Source organism: Nicotiana attenuata, unplaced genomic scaffold (assembly GCF_001879085.1).
Source record: "Nicotiana attenuata strain UT unplaced genomic scaffold, NIATTr2, whole genome shotgun sequence".
NCBI classification, from domain to species: domain Eukaryota; kingdom Viridiplantae; phylum Streptophyta; class Magnoliopsida; order Solanales; family Solanaceae; genus Nicotiana; species Nicotiana attenuata.
The window spans coordinates 45,855-66,869 of record NW_017674390.1 but is presented as its reverse complement, the minus strand read 5'-3'; the positions used below and the strand labels follow the sequence as shown (position 1 = coordinate 66,869).

The 21,015-nt window shown below is 38.5% G+C and overlaps 1 protein-coding gene across 1 annotated transcript; it reads left to right on the top strand.

Moving 5' to 3' along the window:
* The first annotated feature begins 13,380 nt into the window (after window positions 1-13,380).
* On the top strand, window positions 13,381-15,989 carry LOC109218571 (40S ribosomal protein S11-like). Its single transcript, XM_019382950.1, has 6 exons — window positions 13,381-13,491; window positions 13,568-13,608; window positions 13,784-13,884; window positions 15,336-15,480; window positions 15,559-15,648; window positions 15,740-15,989. Exons 1-6 carry the CDS (start codon window positions 13,480-13,482, stop codon window positions 15,828-15,830), a joined length of 480 nt encoding a protein of 159 aa, XP_019238495.1. The 5' UTR covers window positions 13,381-13,479; the 3' UTR covers window positions 15,831-15,989.
* The last annotated feature ends 5,026 nt before the right edge of the window (window positions 15,990-21,015 follow it).

Genomic DNA, 21,015 nt, shown 5'->3' with positions numbered 1-21,015 from the left:
AGCGAGGCCATGAGAGAGAGAGAGAGAGCGGGCGAGTACATGAGAGAGAGTACAGGGAGGCGAGGGAGCCTCGTAGACCGAAGAGATCCGCTGGTCCTTATTATGGAGGCACAGTGCATCATGGTAGAGATTTTATGGGTTTACCAGTTCAGTTTGCACTTCAGGCTTCGCACTGTGATTCAGATGTTCATGGGTCTCGGAGTACCCGTACCACACAGTTCCCACAGCCTCATCAGAAGAGAGGTTGTTTTGAGTGTGGAGATACTAGACATATGGTGAGAGATTGTCCCAGACTTCGGGCTGATGTGCCACAGCGAGGTATTCATGCGGGTAGAGGGCGCCCAAGAAGGGGAGGCCTGGCCTGTTGATGTGTTTCGTATGGTAGGCTTGAGGTTGCTGTGGCAGATGATGTCATTCAGGTACGATTTTGATTTGTTATAGAGGAGCACCACCCGTAGTTCACTACAGTTCTGCTTATCGGGGCGAGTTCCCCTATTTACTGCTCCACTTATGAGTGCGATTCATGATTTGCACTCTGTTATATATTACCCTTTTAGGAGGTTCTATGAGTGATAGCCCGTGTCTATCGCCTGTTTCTATTCCTTATTGAGAGTTATGAGACTAGTAGTAAATTCCTATTGTCCATTACGGTAGGCTTGATGTGATTTCTGAGTATTTTGGCTACGAGATGTGATTTGCTTTATGCTCCACCAGTGTAGGAGCCAGCACGTGTTGTAATTTCTTTGACGGGATTGATCTAGTGAGAGGTTCCAGCTAGCTGATGTATACCCTACTTGTGATTCCGAGTTGAGGGTGGGACCCTCGTGATTTCATGAGATTTGATGTGTTGAACCGGGCGGTGTACCGCGGTGGAAGTTATATCAGTATGAGATCCTTGTGATTTGTTCATATGCTTTAATTCTTTTCTTGTTATATTGTTTTGTAGGTTAGTACTGATAGAGAGTTTTGCCTGTCGGGCGTGTTTGATAGTTCCCTTGTGTGCTTCTCTTTCAATGTTCAGTCATTATCGTTCTGTGCTTCTTGAGTTTAGCTTGTGAGGTGTGTGCCCGGTGGTGTTAGTTGTGACTTGTTGATTCGGGTGTTTGGTTATGAGGCCTTCGTGTTTCTTGTATCATCGTCAGTGTTATGGAGGTTTGAAACGGGTGCCTATTGAATATGAGGCTTATAGCCGGTGTTGGATTTGATTTCGGGCAGATATTGTGATTAGAAATGTTACTGTGGGCCTATTCATAATGTGTCATGTTGTGTGGTTGTACTCTATGGGTGTTGGCATGAGTTGATGCAGCCAGTTGAGACTGATACCGGATATGGATTTAGAAACAGGTCTTTTGGAAAATGAATGGAAGGTGAGAATTCTGGCTCTAAGGCTTATTGGTATTGCTAGAAAGGCTAAATTTCAGTCGAGATGGTGTTTTCAGGTTTATGCGGATTGGGGTGACGTGGGATCACCCGCAAGTGTATGTTGGAAGTGTGCATTTAGCTATTTGAGGGCTTCGAGGCGAATCTTGGCACGTTCGAGGACGAACGTTTGTTTTAAGAGGGGGAGGATGTAACGACCCGGCCGGTCGTTTTGAGAAATTAAGCTCCATTTGGCGGCGTAAGGTCTTGAACAACTTCATAATATCAGTATCGACTTGCGTGCAGGGTTTAATTCAGTTAACGGATGATTCAGAGTCGAATTGGGAGAAGAAATCTAGTTTTGGAAGTTTAAGCGGTGAGATTTTGACCGGAATTGGACTTTGGAGTAAACGGCTCCGGAATGGGTTTTGGATGATCTTAACAGCTTCCTATGGTGATTTTGGACTTAGGCGCGCGTCCAGATTGGGATTTGGAGGTCCGTAGAGTAATTTGAGGCAAATCGGCGAAAGTTGGAAAAAATTGAAGTTTGGAAAAGGGAGAAGTTTGACCCATAGTTGACTTTTGTGCTATCGGGGTAGGAATGCGATTCCGAGAGTTTGAACAGTTCCGTCTTGCCATTTGGGACTTGTCTGCAAAATTTGGCGCCATTCCGGGTTGGTTTGATTGGTTTTGGCACTAGTTTTCAAAGTTGGGAGATTTGGAAGTTCATAGTTCGATTCATGGCGCGATTTGTATTTTTGGTGTTGTTTGCTATGATTTGAGACCCCGAGCGAGTCCGTTTCAGGTTATAGAACTTGTTAGTGTGTTTAGATGGGGTCCCAGGGGCCTCGGGTGTGATTCAGATGCGGTTCGGATGTTTTGCATAGTTTCAAACAGGTCTGGTTCTGGTGTTTTCGCACCTGCGACCTTGGAGCGGAGGTGCGGCTCCGCTTCTGCATGAGCCAGACCGCTTCTGCGGTCATGAAGGCCTGGAAACTAGCTCGCTTCTGCGAGTGCTGGAACGCAGGTGCGCAACCGCTTCTGCGGTTGATGCAACGCAACTGCGCTCCTGTTATCGCTTTTGCGGCGCCGCTGATGCGGCTAATTGTCCGCAGATGCGGACCTAGGCCTGTAAGTGAAGTTCGCAAATGCGAACATCTGCCCGCAAATGCGGTAGCGCAGATGCGCTTAAGTATCCGCAGATGCGGAAGTGCTGGGCAGAATCCTTTATATCAAGGGTTTGGCCATTTTCTTCATATTTTGAGCTTTGGACTTCGGATTTGGGAGCTTCTTTTGGGGGTTTCAAGCAAATCGATTGGGTAAGTGTTCTTCACCTAGAATCTAAAATATTCCATGATTTAATCTTCATTTTTATCTTTTAAATTGTATTTTGGATTGAGGGAAATGTTGGTTTTTAAAAGAAAATTTCTAAAATGAAAAATCATGATTTGAGGGACCAAATGGTATCGGAATTTGATAAATTTTGTATGGTTGAACTCATATTGGAATGGGTAATTGGATTTTGTAAAACTTGACGGGTTCTGAGGTGCGGGCCTGGGGGTCGACTTTTGGACCGATTTTGGATTTTGATAAAGATTGAGACTTTATGATCCGGAATAGTTTCTTATGTGTTTTATTCGTGCTTTGAAGTTATTTTAGTTGGATTTGAGCCGTCCGGAGGTCTCTTCACCCGAGAAGTGCATTTTAGAGTATCGGTCTGTCGCCTTTGAGGTAAGTATCTTGCCTAACCTTATGTGGGGGACTTCCCCTTAGGATTTGAGTCTTCTGTGTTGATTGTAGTTCGTGTACGCGAGGTGAAGAGTGCGTACTGGGACTTATTTGTGGGGAATTGTCCTTTTAGGGTTTTTAGATTCCTATAATCTCCTGCTTACTAGTTTCGCCTCTACATGCTTAATTTAAATTAGTTGCTTCATGATTTACTCTTATTGCCTAATTGTCATCCCATTTGATTTAACTGAAGAGTTTCGCCTCTCCTATTGTCATGCTATTTTTTCATAACTACCTGTGTCATTTGAGATTTATTATCACCCCTCCTATAATTGTCTAGTCTTAAGTGAAGCTAAGATCACCTTTCCTTAATTGAATTGTTGAATATCCTCGTAACTTCCCAACCTTAAATGGAGTTTAGATAACCTATATCATTGTTGACTTGACTTTATGTGGGACTACTGGACTCGTGTTGATTTCCTTGTTATTGACTTGTATATTGTGGGATCGTTACTACATGTTAGTTTCCCTTTTGTTGAACTGTTCCCTTTATACCTTTCATTCCTTACTGTGGTTATTCCTAGTGAGCTGGTTCTACCGTTTCCTTGTGGTTTAAAGTTCTGGAGTGGATTCACTCGTTGTACTTTGTATTACTGTCATTGTTGTTGTTGTACTGGTTGTGATGGTGCACGAGGTTTCTGCAGTGCGGTTGTTGTTATGGGGTTGCACGGGTTTCTTCCGTGCTATTGTTACTGTTGATATATTGCACATCGTGACAAGGCGGGGTATATATATGCTTATATGTGGGTTGCGCATGTGGCGAGACAAGGTGGGAACATTATAGTGCACGTGTGGCGAAACAAGGCGGGTACTTATTATATTATTATTGCATACGTGGCGAGACAAGGTGGGCTATGTCAGGGATTGATTGTGATGCTTTATAATGGCCTGGGGGCATTCTTGTTGTTGACATTGTGTTATGGTACGTTTACCTGTATGAGCTTTACCTCGTGAAAGTTGTGAGAAAATGCCTTACGTGCTGATCGTTCTTTTCCTTACGTCTTTAGCTGGTATGATCTATGTTAGTACATTGGCACAAGTATACACGTAGCTAAATACTCCTATTGGTTAAGAAGTTTTCCCCTGGTATGGTTAAGTATAGATGTACACCCTCGTTGGCTTGTCAATATGTGAGAATGGCTCTAGTTAGTCAGTGAGTTGTCAGCATGATCATGACGTGTGATGAGGGCACATGATGCCAAGTGTTAGGGTTCAGGTATTGAGACCAATGAGCTGTAACTTTGTTCGAGGTTCGGTACTTCGAGGAGTTGTTGGATAAGACCCGATGTGAACACTGTTGTAGTTTCTGAGCTATTACTATCCTTTACTGTATTGTGATTTGGGATTTGGGTTTGTGTTTCCGCTGACTCTTTTAGGTCATTATTACGGTGTTTCCGTTGTCACTTGCTGTTTTTTTCCATATTGTGATTGTTGTATTGTTAGCTATATCGTGTAGCCTTTATATATATACATTATGTTCTGTTGTTCCTATGCTTATACTTGCACAGTTTATTGTACTAGTAGGTGTCTTGACTGTTCCTTGTCACTACTCTACCGAGGTTAGTCGTGATACTTATTGGGCATCGCTGTGGTGTGCTCATGCTACTCTTCTGCGCATTTTTTTTGTGCAGATCCAGGTATTGATCGTTAATAGCTGTGCAGATCATTACTGAGGAGACTCAAGGTAAATCTGCTGCTACGTTCGCAGGCTTCGGAGTCACCTTGTTACGTGCATTCAACTGTTTTTACTCATTTCCAAACAGTTGTATTTAGGAGTGGTAGCTAACTCTGTAGAGCTTATGACTTGTACTACCGGGTTTTGGGAATATGTTTATTGTATAAAGATTTCATTTCAAAAAAAATTTAGGTATTATTTATTATTTTTGTTATTCCGTAAATATTAGGCTTACCTAGTCCTTAAGACTAGGTGCCATCACGAAATCCAACGCAGGGGAAATTGGATCGTGACAGAAGTTGAGGATTATGGAACTAAGGACATTGTAAGCGTATATTGGTTATTTATTATTGATGGTGATATGATTGGCGCTTGGACTTGGATTCGTCCCTCCGAAGTCAGGTGTCACCCATGTTTCTTCAGGCACTATGAGCATAAGCACCCAGACTGGTGCTTGATTTTGGACACGTGACTAGTGTCAGGCACATGGATTTGTGTTGTGAGGTATTAAAAGTTGCCATGAGCATGCATTTACATCTTACACTCATGCAATAACTTTTATATGAATGTTGATCGATTTACATCATGTTTATGCAAAGAAATGAGGCATTTGACATCGTATTCTATCTCTTTGTCTGAAAAGCATGCCTAAATTCTAAATTTAACATGTATTTACTTTATGTACATGTTTGATGGTACCATTCCTTGCTTCATGTCATGTTTATGCGTTTACTTATTTAGAGGACTGTCAGTAGGTGTTAGTGTCGATCCATCGTCACTTTTCGAGGCTAGACTTGATACTTACTAAGTATCGTGGTTTTATACTCATGCTATACATCTGCATATTTTTGTGCAGATTCTGAGGCATGTACTAGTGGTAACCATCTAGGAGTATAGGAACATGCTTTGAGACTTCATGGCGAGTTGCTCTGTTTGATCCGATCTACAACACATGACCCCCCTTTCCTACTTATCTACCCTTGTCTTTTTACTTCTTTCCAGACAGATGTAGTTGTTCAGTTACGAGAGTTTTTTCATGTTAGATGCTCGTAATGATGTGACACTAAGTATTGGAAGTTTGTACGACAGTTGTGGTTGTGTTTAGGCCCCGTCTTAGACTTATGTATTTTTGATTTTCTTTTGAGACTTATTCTGCTGTCTTGTTCATATTATAACTCCGTTAATGACTTAATAGTTGGCTTTTATAATTTTTGGTGAGTGTTGGCTTGCCTAACAAACGAGTTAGGCGCCATCACGACCCAAAGCTGCTAGGGTTTTGGATGTGAAAGAAAGTGATATAGTCTATGAATGGGAGAGAAAGAGGAATAAGATAATAAGAATCTACACGTAATCCTGAAGAAGAATAAATGAATCACTATTAAAGTAAGTACAAGTTTTTGTTTAAATATGCTATATATTTTTTAAAATAGTCTATTATTGAAATAATAAAAAATCATGTAATACGTTTTTATAATTGACTTACATTATAAAAATTTCTTTAAATTCTGATTTGATCCACTGGACTAACAGTGAAAACAACAACAACAACAACCTAGCAAAATCCCACAAGTGGGGTCTAGGGAGGGTAGACTATACACAGACCTTACCCCTACCCACGGGGGGTAGAGAGGCTGTTTCCGAAAGACCCTAGGCTCGAGAAGAAGAAAAATAAGCAATAGACAAAAGATAATAGATCAGTGACAACAATAGAAGATAAAAAATAGTAACAACATCGTAAGAAATAGAAAAATAAATGTAAAAGCAATAACTATAAACAGCAATACTACTATAGGAAATAGTGAGGAAACTACAGAAACCACTAACAACCCATAGCGAAACATCAACAGGTCAGCCCCGCCCCTGGAACAAAAAAAAAAGCTCGACTCCCTCCTAACCTACAACCCTAATGATCGACCTCCACCGCTTCCTATCTAGAGCCATGTCCTCGGAAATCTATAGTCGCGCCAAGTCCTGCCTGATCACCTCACCCCAATACTTCTTGGGTCGTCCTCTACCCCTCCTCGTACCGGCTAATGCTAACCGCTCACACCTCCTAACCGGGGCATCTATGCTTCTCCTTCGCACGTCCCCGAACCATCTAAGCCTTGTTTTCCGCATCTTGTCATCTATGGGAGCCACGCCCACCTTCTCCCGAATATCTACATTCCTAATCTTATCCAGCCTAGTGTGCCCACACATCCATCTCAACATCCTCATTTCTGCCACTTTCATCTTCTGGGTATGAGCTTGACTGCCCAACACTCAGCCCCATACAACATAGTCGGTCTAACCACCGCTCTATAGAACTTGCCTTTGAGTTTTAGTGGCACTTTCTTGTCACACAGGACTCCAGATGCTAACCTCCATTTCATCCACCCCACTCCTATACGGTGCGTGACATCCTCGTCTATCTCCTCAACCCCCCCCCCCCCCCCCGAGTAATTGACCCAAGGTACTTGAAACTTCCTCTCTTAGGGATGACTTGTGAGTCAAGCCTCACATACATGTCCGCTTCCCCCGACTCATCGCTGAACTTACACTCCAGATATTCTGTCTTAGTCCTACTCAACTTGAAACCTTTAGCCTCAAGGGTCTGTCTCCAAATCTCCAGCCTCTCATTAACGTCGTTTGGCGTCTCATCAATCAGTACTATATCATCAGCGAACAACGTACACCATGGAACTTCCCCTTGAATATGGTGTGTTAGCGCATCCATCACCAGGGCAAATAAGAACGGGCTGAGCGCAGACCCTTGGTGCAACCCCATAACAACCGAAAAGTGCTTCGAGTCACCTCCCACAGTCCTAATCTGAGTCTTAGCTCCCTCATACATGTCCTTTAATACCCTAATGTAAGCTACTAGAAGACCTTTCCCCTCCGGGCATCTCCAAAGAACCTCGTCATACGCTTTCTCTAGGTCAATAAACACCATGTGCAAATCCTTTTTCCTATCCCTGTACTGTTCCACCAACCTCTTGATAAGGTGGATAGCTTCCGTAGTGGACCGGCCCAGCATGAATCCGAATCGGTTGTCGGATATAGACATTGCCCTCCCCATCCTCCCTTCCACCACCCTCTCCCAAACTTTCATGGTATGACTTAGTAACTTGATGCCCCTATAGTTGTTACAATTCTGGATGTCACCTTTGTTCTTGTACAGCGGTATCATCGTACTCCACCTCCATTCATCTGGCATCCTCTTCGTCCTGAAGATAACATTAAATAGCACAGTCAACCATTCCAAACCTGCTCTACCCATACACCTCCACAATTTCATCGGGATTTCGTCCGGCCCGGCCGCTCGTCCCTACTCATCTTGTGCATAGCTCCCACGACCTCCTAGCCTTAATAAGCCTACAATACCTTAAGTCTTGGTGACCCCCAGAATGACTCAATTCCCGTAGCACAATGTCTCTGTCCCCTTCTTTATTCATAAGCCGATAGAAGTAATCCTGCCATCTCTGCTTAATCTGGGCATCTTTCGTCAATACTTTGCCTTCCTCATCCTTGATGCACCTCACTTGATCCAGGTCACGAGCCTTCCTCTCTCTAGCCTTGGACAGCCGAAATAGCTTCTTCTCCCCTCCTTTGACCCCCAACTCTCTATACAGACGACTAAACGCTGCATCCTTAGCCTCCATAACCGCTAACTTCGCCTCCTTCCTAGATTCCTTATACCTTCCTCTGTTCACTCTCCTCTCTTCCTCGTCTGTGCTCTTCACTAGCCTAAGATACACCATTTTCTGTGCTTCCACTTTACCTTGGACCATATCATTCACCACTAGTCACATTGGTGCCCGCCATAGTAACCCTTCGAGACCCCTAGCACCTCTCTCGCCGCCTTTCTTATATAGTCCAAAAGGCGGCAAGAGAGGTGCTAGGAGTCTCAAGAAGTGGTCATAATCTAAAAAGTGGTCTCAAGAAGGCCATACTATTTTTAATGAATCCATTCACCCAAGCTATACTGACCAGAGGTGATGGGGAATTTGGCAGGATCCCTACCTGTCTATAAAATTATCCAAAAGAATACCCGTAGGAGGATATAAACCTTAGCCTCCAGAGAGACATGAAGAGTGAGAAACCTCACCCTTATATAGATAGCAAAAACTATAGCTTTTAGTTTAAGAGAGGACTCCTCTCTTGTATTACAGATGGATGCCGAAGCATATGCTATTATGATTAATCCTAGATAATTAGAGCTAAACATTTTCAAAAATATAGTGGCCGCTCTTTGTTCTCATTCTAAAGTGGACATAGCCTCTTTGGTCATTCTTCAATAAAGCTTTAACATTCCTGGATAATGAGATAGTTTGAGGGAAGAACCTTTCCTATATGCGCATAAGTACAATGTTGGCAAGTTTATCAGCTACGATATTAACTTCTCTGTAACAATGTTAAACTTGACATCTGCCTTGCGCCATTAAATGCCTAATCTTCTGGATATGCTCTTTAACTTGAGCTTGAGTCTTGTTGATCCCATTGATTATGTTAACAAGTAATAGAGAATCAAATTCAACTACTAACTCATTAAAGCCATTGTCAATATACCAATAAAGTCCTATAAGTAATGACATGCATTCAACTATGTTATTGCTGCAAGTACCAAAATATGAGTAGAAAGCTATGATCATATTGCCATTCTTATCTCTAAGAATGCCTCCTCCTACTGCCTCTACTGGGTTGCCTTTACAACATTCATCAATGTTAAGCTTCATGCTAGGATGATTAGGCTTGTCCTACCTAATAATCATGATATCAATCTGTTTCTTAGCTCTTTTCACCTTGTTACAGATCTCATTCCAATTAACATTAGCTTTGAGTGTATGAAATTGACTATTAAGAATAAGGCTAATTAACTAGGTAACTTGTTTGATTATTCTCTGGCGGGATAAAAGAATATCTTCATATTTATGGCTACACCTATTTTCCCAAATCTGCTAACATACCACAGTGGGAACACATCGAAGGAAAAATTTATGTATCTTGTTTTTTGGTTTTTCGAGCCACCAGTGAAACATCATAGCTCTAACAGAGTTCCTTTGATATGGAATACCACAAGAATTACGGAAAAATTTCCAGATCCTAGTCATTTCTCCTGTACAAAACAGATGGTCAATAGTTTCATGTTTGATATATCTACAACAATAGCATCTAGATGGTCCATGATACCCAAATTAATAATTACATCATAAGTTGGTAGTCTAAAATGAAGTAATCTCAGCATGAAAAAGGACACCTTAAAAGTAATCTTAGAATGCCACATCTTTCAAGCAGAAAGAGATTCATTTCTAGCAATCCTCAGTAGTTCCCATGCAGACTTGCACGTGAATTTACTACTTTGATCTAGCATCCACAATGGATAATCATTCTTATGTGGCTCCACATTAATCTTCATAATTTGTTGAGAGCATTTTCATTCCTTGTCCCAACTTCTAGGAAGGAAGATACTTTTATCTTTTTAGATATATAACCTTGTGGAAGCAGCTTCCTAGAGCACCTAGTCCTGACCAATTATCCCATCAAAAGGATAAGTTACCTTTTCCAACCTTCCAGAGAATGTGTTGTTCACATTTGTTCCTCATATCAGCGAGCCTTTTCCAAGCATGAGAATCCCCATTAGTCCATTTCTTAACCATAGAATATGACCTTTTGCAATATTTACCCTCCAAGAATTGATTAAGCAAGGAACACTTTGTTCTAAAGTTCCACCAATTCTTGGCAGAAAAGGCATTATAAAATCCTTGAATGTTTCTAAAACCAGCTCCCCCCTCCTTAGTAGGGAAACATAATTTTCTCCAAGCTATCCAATGATGTTTGTTCTTACCTTCAGATTCACCCCAGAAGAAATTAGCAATGCTCTTCTCCATTTGAAGTATACAGGCTTTAGGAGGTTAAGTAACTGATATGATGTGAAGAGGAAGAGATGCTAAAACAGCTTTGACGAGCATAACTTTTTCTCCAAAAGATAAGGACTTAGTGTGCCAATTAGTGATCCTATTAAACACATGGGCAACTAATTCATTGAAATATATGATTTTCTTCCTGCTAGTGTAAATGGGGCATCCGAGGTATTTGAAAGGCCGATGGTGTTGTTCAAAACCAGTTATTTATTTCACTTCCTAGATGAAGGTATTCACAGCATTTGTGTGCACAATACAACCCGATTTTCTCTTGTTTACTAGTTGCCCAAAGACATTTTCATAGACTCCAAGTTTATGCATCTTCATGGCCACTGATATATGTTCATCAGAGATGAAGAGAATAGTATCATCGGCATAACATAGGTGTGTGATAGAAGGGCCTTTTCCTTTAGTAGAGAAAGGTTAGAAAATATCACCTACCAACTGATCCATCAGTCTAGAAAGCAATTCGGCCCCAATAATAAATAAAGAAGGGGATAAAGGATCCCCTTGCTTCAGCCCCCTCGTGGATTTGAAAAAATTATGTCTTTCTCCATTGATATTGATGGACTACCAATTGTTAGATATCAATCTTCATATCCTGTCAACCCAAACCTCTGAGAATTCCATGTGCCTGAAAACTTGACATAAGAATACCCACGAGACCCTGTCATATGCTTTAGTCATATCGAGTTTTAAGGCTACATTATCATGAGGGTCTTCTTTACTCATATTATGTACCATCTTCTGAGCCTACGTAATATTCTCAGTAATAGATCTTCCTTTCATAAAACCAGTTTGATTCTGAGAGATAATCTTGCTCAATATAGTAGTAAGTCTACTGTTAATAAGTTTTGATAAAATCTTACAGGAAAAATTACTTAGACTGATTGGTCTAAGTTCAGAAAATTCCTGAGGTGATCTGACTTTAGGCAGAAGGATGAGGCACGAGTGAGATATGGCTCTTAGAATAATGCCTCCATCAAAGAATTCCAGTACCATACTGCAGAGATCTTCAGCAATTGTATCACAGCGTTGGTGATAAAATATTCCTAACATACCATCCGGGCCCGATGAACTATCAGAGCTCATAGCAAAAACAGTTTCCTTAAGCTCCTACATAGTAGGAAACTTACAGAGCATGTCATTATCCTCCCTAGTAATGTTTTTTGGAAGGCATGAAAGACTTGAGAAGTCCCTATTATGATTATCATCAGTGAACATCTTCTCAAAATATTTGACTACTTATTGGTCAATGTTGTCACTTCCTTCAATCCAATAGCCATCCTTGTTTTTAATCTTCGTAAGAGTAACCTCTGCCTTCTTGAGGATATGGTTGAGTGAAAAAATGTGGTATTAAGGTCCCTTTCAGCATGCCACTTGATACCTGATTTCTGTTTCCAAAATGTTTCCCCAATTTTATATTGTCTGGTGAGTTGAGCATTAGCTTCATTGAACCCGACCATATTAGTCACTGAATTGTCCTAAAGGCATATTTTCTCAAGCTCAACCACTTTTTTCTCCTTATCCTTAATCAACTCAAATATATCACCAAGGGTGTTTTTAGACCACCATGAAAGCTTACGACATGTATTTTTAAGTTTCAGATGAAACTTCCACATAGGTGAACCCTCCAAGAAGGTCATACAGTACAAATAATTTGGTGATGCCCAATCTATGGTAATCTATACTATATTAAAAAGCACGAAACCCCTTAGTGAAATGATGTTCGCCTTTTTTATCATTTACAAATAAAATTTACATTGGATAAAATTAAAATTTAAGTTACTTTCCTAATAATTAAGACTTTAAAATCAACTAAAATTTCATTTATTAAATTTTTTCTTGTTTAAAATACATAAGAATTCCCACGATTTTAAAACAATAAGTGCTTGCCTCATTCATTTTCTTATTTGAACTATAAAACATAAAAAAAAAAAAAAAAAAAACAGCGTGTAAAATTCTAATTGTTAGAAAAGAATTGCATGAACAATAAAGGACTAAAGTATTACGACAACATATTAACGTATAAGCCAATTGATTATCGGAACATGCAATCAAGTTAATAGATTGTGCGTCGGCCCTTTGTAAAACATATAGCCTCAACGATGATGAACATGTTAAAAAACTAATACATTTTTGCGAATCTCGGTCTGTTTGAGCAACAATTTTGTTTTTAATTTTTTTATTGTGAAAAGAATTCTCCTTATTTAAATAATGTAGAAAGTCTTAGTATTTAAGATTTTAAATCACTTAAAATTTTGTCTTATACTATTATAATCACTATCTTTCGACTTGTGTTTCATCAAACTGTATTGTGATCGTTGAGTAGACCAACTTGTTTCTTATACAATTTAGCCTTATTATTTTGTTCAATTTCATTAAATGACCATAATTTCCTTTGCAAATATTGAAAAGGAAAACTTGCAGACCCTTCAAGATTGTCAGACGAATTTATAATTTTATTTTATGACTTTAATATAATTTTTTAGATAAATATTTAGGTACACAGGCATAGCACATATCACAATACAGTTGCTAAAAACTTGTAGAGCAGCTTTGCTTTCAGTTTTGGGTCAGAGATAATATCGGGACAAGGCCCATGGAAATTAGTAGGCCAGAATGATAAAACTTGGGCTGAAATAATTAATATGTCATTCTTATAAAGAGCCGACGGTTTGCTCAGCGAGTCTCTACTAGGGTTTTGCTGCCAAGCCGTTAATATCAGCTCATTCAACTTCGCAGCATATCACAACAATGGCTGAACAGGTTTGTCCCCTTTTCTATTCTTCGTCACATTCTATTCTAGTAGGGAAATATCATTTAATTAGCTTTTGTGTTGCAGACGGAGAAGGCCTTCTTGAAGCAGCCTGGTGTCTTTCTTAGGTGAGCATTTTGTATATATTTATGTGAAGCATTTTCTTCAATTCCAAGAGAAGATTAATGCACAATCTATTTCTATTTATATTTAAGTTATTTACATTGTCATTTTATAAACGTTAACTTCTACTGAAAATTTGGGAGATTTGAGGCTAAGGTCTGCTTTGTAATTGGCTGGCAGCTCGAAGAAGACAGGGAAGGGGAAGAGGCCAGGAAAGGGTGGCAATCGCTACTTTAAGAGCATTGGTTTAGGTTTCAAGACTCCCCGTGAGGCTACCGAAGGTTCATTTCTATTTTATTTTATGTATGTATAACACCGGCATCTTATTGAAATAGTGTATAATGAATTATATTCTAGAAAGCTTTCAATGGATCTATCATGTGCTTCCTTGTTCCCTTCTGCACTTTGTTTTTATTCTTAGATATTCTATTTCTGCAGTTTAAATTTTGAATTAGGTGGAATTTGTTGAGATTGCACAGCATAGTTGGTTACGTTAGAATTTTGTTCATTCAGAAGTGATATCCATTCACAGTGTTGCAGCCAAAGTTGTTATGCTATTTGGATAGCCATCATGCCAATGAAGAATGATTGTTTCATGCATATGAGTGTAATCTGGGTATTGAGTGAAGCGGATATTCTTTCTGATGATGAAATTGTGATATCTGGTGGTACAGATGGTGGTCTATGTAAGATCGATCCAATTGATTATCTTGCCTTCATTATTTGAGAAAGTTACCAAATTATTAACAAGTAACCAATAGGAGTTCTTAAGTTTAACAGCCAGCCAAAAGAAGATGTTTGAATTGACTCCGGCAGATGCACCTTGATTCTATGTGATGCACCTGTAAAGTTCCCTTGGCCAAATTTCTTGGGTTTAGCAGCGGAAGTTGAAAATTTGTTGTTTTTTACATGATAAGGTACTGATATCTATGTGCCTGCATGTTCGTAGTGCTCTGTAGGTTTTGTATTCAAGGACAAGTATGTTGATTTGTAGGATTTTTTTTTTGATGACCGAGAAATCCGTCTGGGGTCGATCCTTTGGACCAACCGCAGCCTTCGAAACTCGGTGGATAATGGGCCCGCCCCTCTACCCTTCTCCACTTAAATACCAGGCTTTGCTTTGCATGGTGTGGGGGCTTGAAGACCTAAGGCACAAATCCACCACTCTTTGCCAATTGAGCTAGGCCCTGGGGGCATGTTGATTTGTAGGATTTAACATTATATTTTTTATCTTTCTTTTTGTTATACAGCTAAAACTCTATGAGATTAACAGATTGTGAGAGCGTGTCTCATATAAATTTCCTGGAGATTCCTGTTTGAAATCTGTTCTTGTACTAAGTTCTTCATCTTGTGTTGTTTCTGTGGAAACCATTTGTATTAGCCCTAATGTTCCTCGGGGAGCAATTGAGGGACAATTCTCGCAGAAAAAGAATGACAGTTTCTTTAATGTTATTACAATGGTCATTGCTTGTGAGTTGTGATCAATTGGAGTACTTCTGCCTAATGGATTGAGATTGTTAATGTGTTCCAGACAATTTCATTTTATGTCTTGTGCATGTCATCCTTGTTAATAGAAACTTGCATAAATTGCTGAAGTAATTGGTTTGTTGAATGTATTGGCAAGGGGAGGCGTAATTCCTGATTTCTGACTGAGAATTAAGTTTGATTTTAATTTCTGCATTGCATTCTATCCTGTTGTCTATTTTAATTGTCTTATCTCTCCTGATTTTAGGTTCTTACATTGATAAGAAATGTCCGTTCACTGGCAATGTTTCTATCAGAGGTCGTATCCTTGCTGGTACATGCCACAGTGCTAAGATGAACAGAACTATCGTTGTCCGACGCAACTACCTACATTATGTCAAGAAGTACCAGAGGCAAGGCCTTTCTCTCTGTTGTGATTGCTTGCTGCTCCACTAGTGTTCTGTAGATTTCAACATTGAGTATTTTTTCAGGTATGAGAAGAGGCATTCTAATATTCCAGCTCATATATCACCATGCTTCCGTGTGAAAGAGGGAGACCATGTTATTATTGGACAGTGCAGGTTTACTATTTTTTCCATTTCTTAGATTCTCGATATTTGTTTTTTCTTTTTGTTTTTGCAACCTGTAGTTACAATTTTTTTTTCTGGACAGGCCTTTGTCCAAAACTGTGAGGTTCAATGTGTTAAAGGTGATTCCTGCTGGGTCAGCTGGTGGGGGAAAGAAAGCATTTACAGGAATGTGAGCTTAGGTTATGAGTTTGTTGTTATTTATGGAGAAAGGGGATGATGTTAACACTTTATCTTTTGAAAAAGGTGTATTCATAGACTTGAATTTTTGTTTGGCTAAACTTACTACATTAGTATCGACGAGTTGAAATTTCTGGGTATTCTTCGCTTAATCACCTGCATGGAGTTCTCTATTTCACTAAAATCACGTGTGAGCATTTTGCACATTTTTGTAGAGATCTGTCAGTTGATTTGAGTCAAACTCTTGCTGGGAACATAATCTGCTGTATTTTCTTTCCTAGTACAGTTTGATAGTTTCTCTACTGCTGTGTTTGATTGCTTGAATGGGGTTGGGATATTGCGGTGGAGTCAATCGGTCAACTATGCTTCAGTCCACTTAAGTTAGAACAGCTTGTAAGAATCCTCTACCCGATCTGCTCTATGTGGATTCATTTCAGTTCATGTTAATAGTTGGATTTTTAAGGAAAAATATGGTTTGTTTCAAATTAGAGGTTCTCTAAATGTTATACTTGCTAGGTTAAAAAGTCTCATGACAACCATTAAACCCAGTTTAGGCTTAATCGCTGAAGGATAATTTCAATAGTTGGTATGTTTTATAGATGGTTTGCTTGAATTATTTTGTGTTATTAGATGGTTTGCACAGGTTAACTTAGAGAAATTCCTGCAATTGCTTTAATCATGTCTCCTTTTGCACCTCCAATCACCATGAAAATTTGCTAATGGATGCATTTAGAGTTTCATCTGTGCTATTTGCACGTGCAAAACATATACATACAGTATATAGTATCTGCGCTATTCAAACTGTCTGATGTGAAAAATAGGATATAGTTAACAAGCACTCCAACTAGATTTGGACAGAAAAAGGAGATTTAGCTACTCTAATGAATCTAAGATACAAGTCTAAAGAGACTAGTGTTAATGATTTTTTCATTGATAATCAATGGGATGTGGTTAAGCTTCATAATATTCTCTTTGTTGATTATGTTGCTTATATTCAAACTATCCGAATTGTACCTGGGTAATATGGTGAAGCAATTTGGATTACTAACCAAAGTGATATATTTTCCATCAAATCTGCTCGGAAGAATCTTAGGAATCCAAATAACATTACTCTCACTGGGTAGAAAAATTGGCATATAAGCATCCTTTCGAGATCTCTTTATGACGAGACTTCTAAAAGGAAAGCTCCCTACTGATGATTCCCCGATCAAATTTGGGGTTCATGGTCCCTCTATGTGTTACTGTTCTCGAGAAAATATGGAAACTATTAATCATCTTTTTGCTAATGGAGAATTGGCAAGTAACATTTGGGGATATTTCTCTAATGCTTGTGGTATCCCTTTGCCTCCCGGAGATTCTAAATTCGGTTTTCTGTTCTGGAATGAATCTGTTCTAAAGAAAGACCTGCCTATACTGAAGAGGGGCTGGTTAACGGAACCATGGTAATGAGATGGTGACTATTAAAGCCAAGAAACAAAGTTCATGATCTAATTATGCAGTGCTTGCTTTCTATTATTTTGTGGGCAATTTGAAACTCCAGATGTTGTCACAAATATGAAGGCATCAGATTTTACTCTAGAAGGGTGATTGATCAAGTCACCCACCTAATAAGACTCATTTTGATTGCTCAATTCCCCTCTACAATGCCATACATCTGTGAACTAGTTGGCAGACTAAAACCAAAGCTTGATATTAAGCTAGTCAAATGGATCAAACATCCCCAGAATTAGTTAAAGCTTAATGTTGATGGTTGTAATAAAGGTAACCAAGAAAGTGCAGGGGCAAGAGGCATTTTTAGAGATCACACTGGCCACATTATTATGGCATTTGCAGCCTACTTGGAGAATTGTAGTAATAACGTGGCTGAAATACTTTCTTTAAAAATTGGGTTGAGATGGTGTCTTCAACATAGATTCATTAACATTTCTATTGAATCTTATTCACTTTTAGTTATCCAAATGGTCAATGGCAACATCACCCCTTTTTGACAAATTAGAGAAGAGATCATTCAAGTGCAGAATATGACCTCACAAGGTTTCTTTCAACTCGAGCACATTTTCGGAGAAGGCAGTTTAGTAGCAGATCAACTTACTAACTTGGGGAAAGCATTAAACAAAACACTTTATTCACTGAGGATATCACCTTACCTAGACAGGTAAAATCCACAATGAAGAATAAGGCTAATGAATCTCCTACATTCAGGATTAGAGTGAAGAAATGTGTCTTTATTTTTTTCTAGGATGACTCTCTTTCCGCCACTAAGTTTCTTAATAATTAGGGCCCCTTTGGCCATAAGAATTTTTCACTTTTTTTGGAATTATTTCACTCTTTTCGGAATCAGAGTTTGGCCATGAAAATTTTAAATTTCATGAAGTTGAATTTCAAAATTTTTACTTCAACTCATCACAAAAATTCAAAAACAGCTCCAAATTGTATTCATATCCAAACACAACTCTAATTTTCAAATACCATTTTCACTTGAATTTTTTTCTACTTTTTTCCGGAATTCCACAGTTATGTCCAAATGCCCACTTAGTCAATCTCTTTTGAAAGCAAAACAGTAACATGAGGAGTCACTCCCCATCTTAGCTTCTTTCTTCTGCACATTAGTCCTTTGCATATTTAGTACAAGATGTTAGGCTTTTGTCCCCCTCTATGTAATCTTTTGACTTATCAATGGAATTAATACCTCTTCTTTGGGGCTTTTTAAAAAAAAAATCACTCCAACTAGATTATTTGGCTTTGTCAGTCTCATGTTTTCCTGCAATCCACCAGGTTTATCCTTGATATTTATGTTGAAAATAAATAACCGTTGAAATTAGTTGCTGAGAACATTTGCGTGGTACCAAATGCTTTTCTCCTTCAAGTGATCTGGTGTTTCACATAATGAAAGCGATTGATCAACATTTGAAAAATCAAGCTACGAAATATCGATAGTCGTTGAGTGTTGTGCGAATGGTACATGTTACTCCTTCCATCCCAATTTATGTAATGCATTTCTTTTTAGTTTATCTAAAAAAGAATATTTTTTTTTTATATTTAAAAGTTTTTAAGTGCAAATCACTCATTTTATCCTTAATGAAATAATTTTGTCACATAAATATCTATGGTTTGCTTTGGATCACAAGTTTTAAGTCTTTCTTAAATTTCGAGCTTACTTAAATTATATCAAATAGATCATATTCATGTAAATTTATAGAATTTTTATTTAACTATACTAATTTTAAAACTTATTTACTCTCACTAAAAAAATTTTAACTTAATTATAAGTTGATATACAATTTGCATATTATATACAAATAAGTATTAAATGAGTAGATTGTTACCTTTTAATGTGGAAACCGAATTCTACACATTCAGTAATCTCTCTCTCTTTTCTTTCTTCTGCCCTATCTTTTCTTCTTTGGATCTTCTATGCTTCTTTTCTCTTTTCTCATATCCTTTTTCTTTTCTTCTTCCGACAATTCAATAATGAATTCTCATCACCAGCGAACCAGTCATTGTCTGCTCCCCCGCCAACCATTGAAAGCCATCAAAAGTTTAGATTTTGAATTTGAGTTTCTTAAAATTATTATTTGTTTGTATTCGGCATTATTACAAATGTTCGGCAATATTTTTTGGAGTTAATACCTCAATTTTAGGGTGTTTGGTAAAGATTATAGTTGATTTTGGATGAATTTTCAAATCGAAACTCAAAGATGAATAATATATATTTAAGTTGTATTATAATTGTATGATTTTGAGATTCCTCAATTGAGTTCTTGTGTTTATCGACCGTCTATTCAATCATGTCGTTCACCTGAAGGAGCTGAGATTTATCTTGCTCCAAAGCGATCTTTCGTTGATGGCGATCTCTACCGGCGTGTCGTTGTAAACCTCACCGTTCCTAACAGTTTCATCCGCCATAGTCAAACCTATAAATAGTCAGAGAAAGTACTTCTGTACCACTGTATTGATTATTGAAATGGAGGAACTTTCCTATAAAATTGCTTTAGAAACTGATATATATATATATATATATATATATATATATATATATATATATATATATATATATATAATACGAAATTAATGCTCGCTAGCTAAAAATAGTATAGTTTAATTATCGTCTTCATAGAGATTAGATTTAAACAATGTTCAAGTATTTTCTGCCTTAAATGCTATTCTGAATGATTAACACTTTGGTTGGAATGATTATGAACTAAATTAACTATAAAACTACCGCAATTAATAATTGATCACGCAAAGACAAGATTTATGCAACACTGAAATAATCAATGAGAGAAGTAAGGGTCGTGGCTGGATAAGTGCAAGATTGCTATTCAGGATCTAACTCTAGTTCAATTCACTCTAATGTTCTAATGATTCTCACAAATTCACTCGATGATCAGATCAATCGTATAGCCAAGACTCCTCTCTTGATTTAATCTGAACTATACGAGGTAAACCTAATATAAAGCGTTATGAAGAACATGTTAATGGGCTAGTGTTTTAGGAAAATGTCTCTCGAATATTCTCCTAACTTGATTTAGGCCTCATTTGTTTGCACTTAATGGAGGTCTGGATCTTAATTATTCAGATCTCAAATATTAAGTGCGTTTGTTTTTAAAGTCTGAATCTTAATTATTCAGATCTTAATCATTAAGTGTATTTGTTTTTTTTATTTTACAACCACTTAATGGGTCTGAATAGGTCTGTATGATTAAGATCTATAACAGAGACTTAATTTCATTAAGATGCTATCACATATTCATTATTAATTGCCGCCACCGCCTATCATTATCAACTACCACCATGCCGCCACCACCACCATACTTAACCACCACCACCACTACTACGCCACCATCATCCTCAATCATAGCCGCCACCATTATCGACCATCACCACCCACTATCCCCACCACTCCGACCACCATCATTCTCCTCCACAATCAACATTCATCCACCTCAACTACCACAACTAGCCACCCCAATACCATCAACAACCACAACCGACACTACCCATAATTATAACCTACCACCACCAACCCACCACATTCCTCAGTCACAACTATTACCACCACCCGCCATTATTAACTATCATCAACCACCACCACCATCCTCAATCATAATCGCCACCACTACCAATCACTACTAGCTACTAGCATCAACCACCATCATCAACCAAAATCACCACCAACCA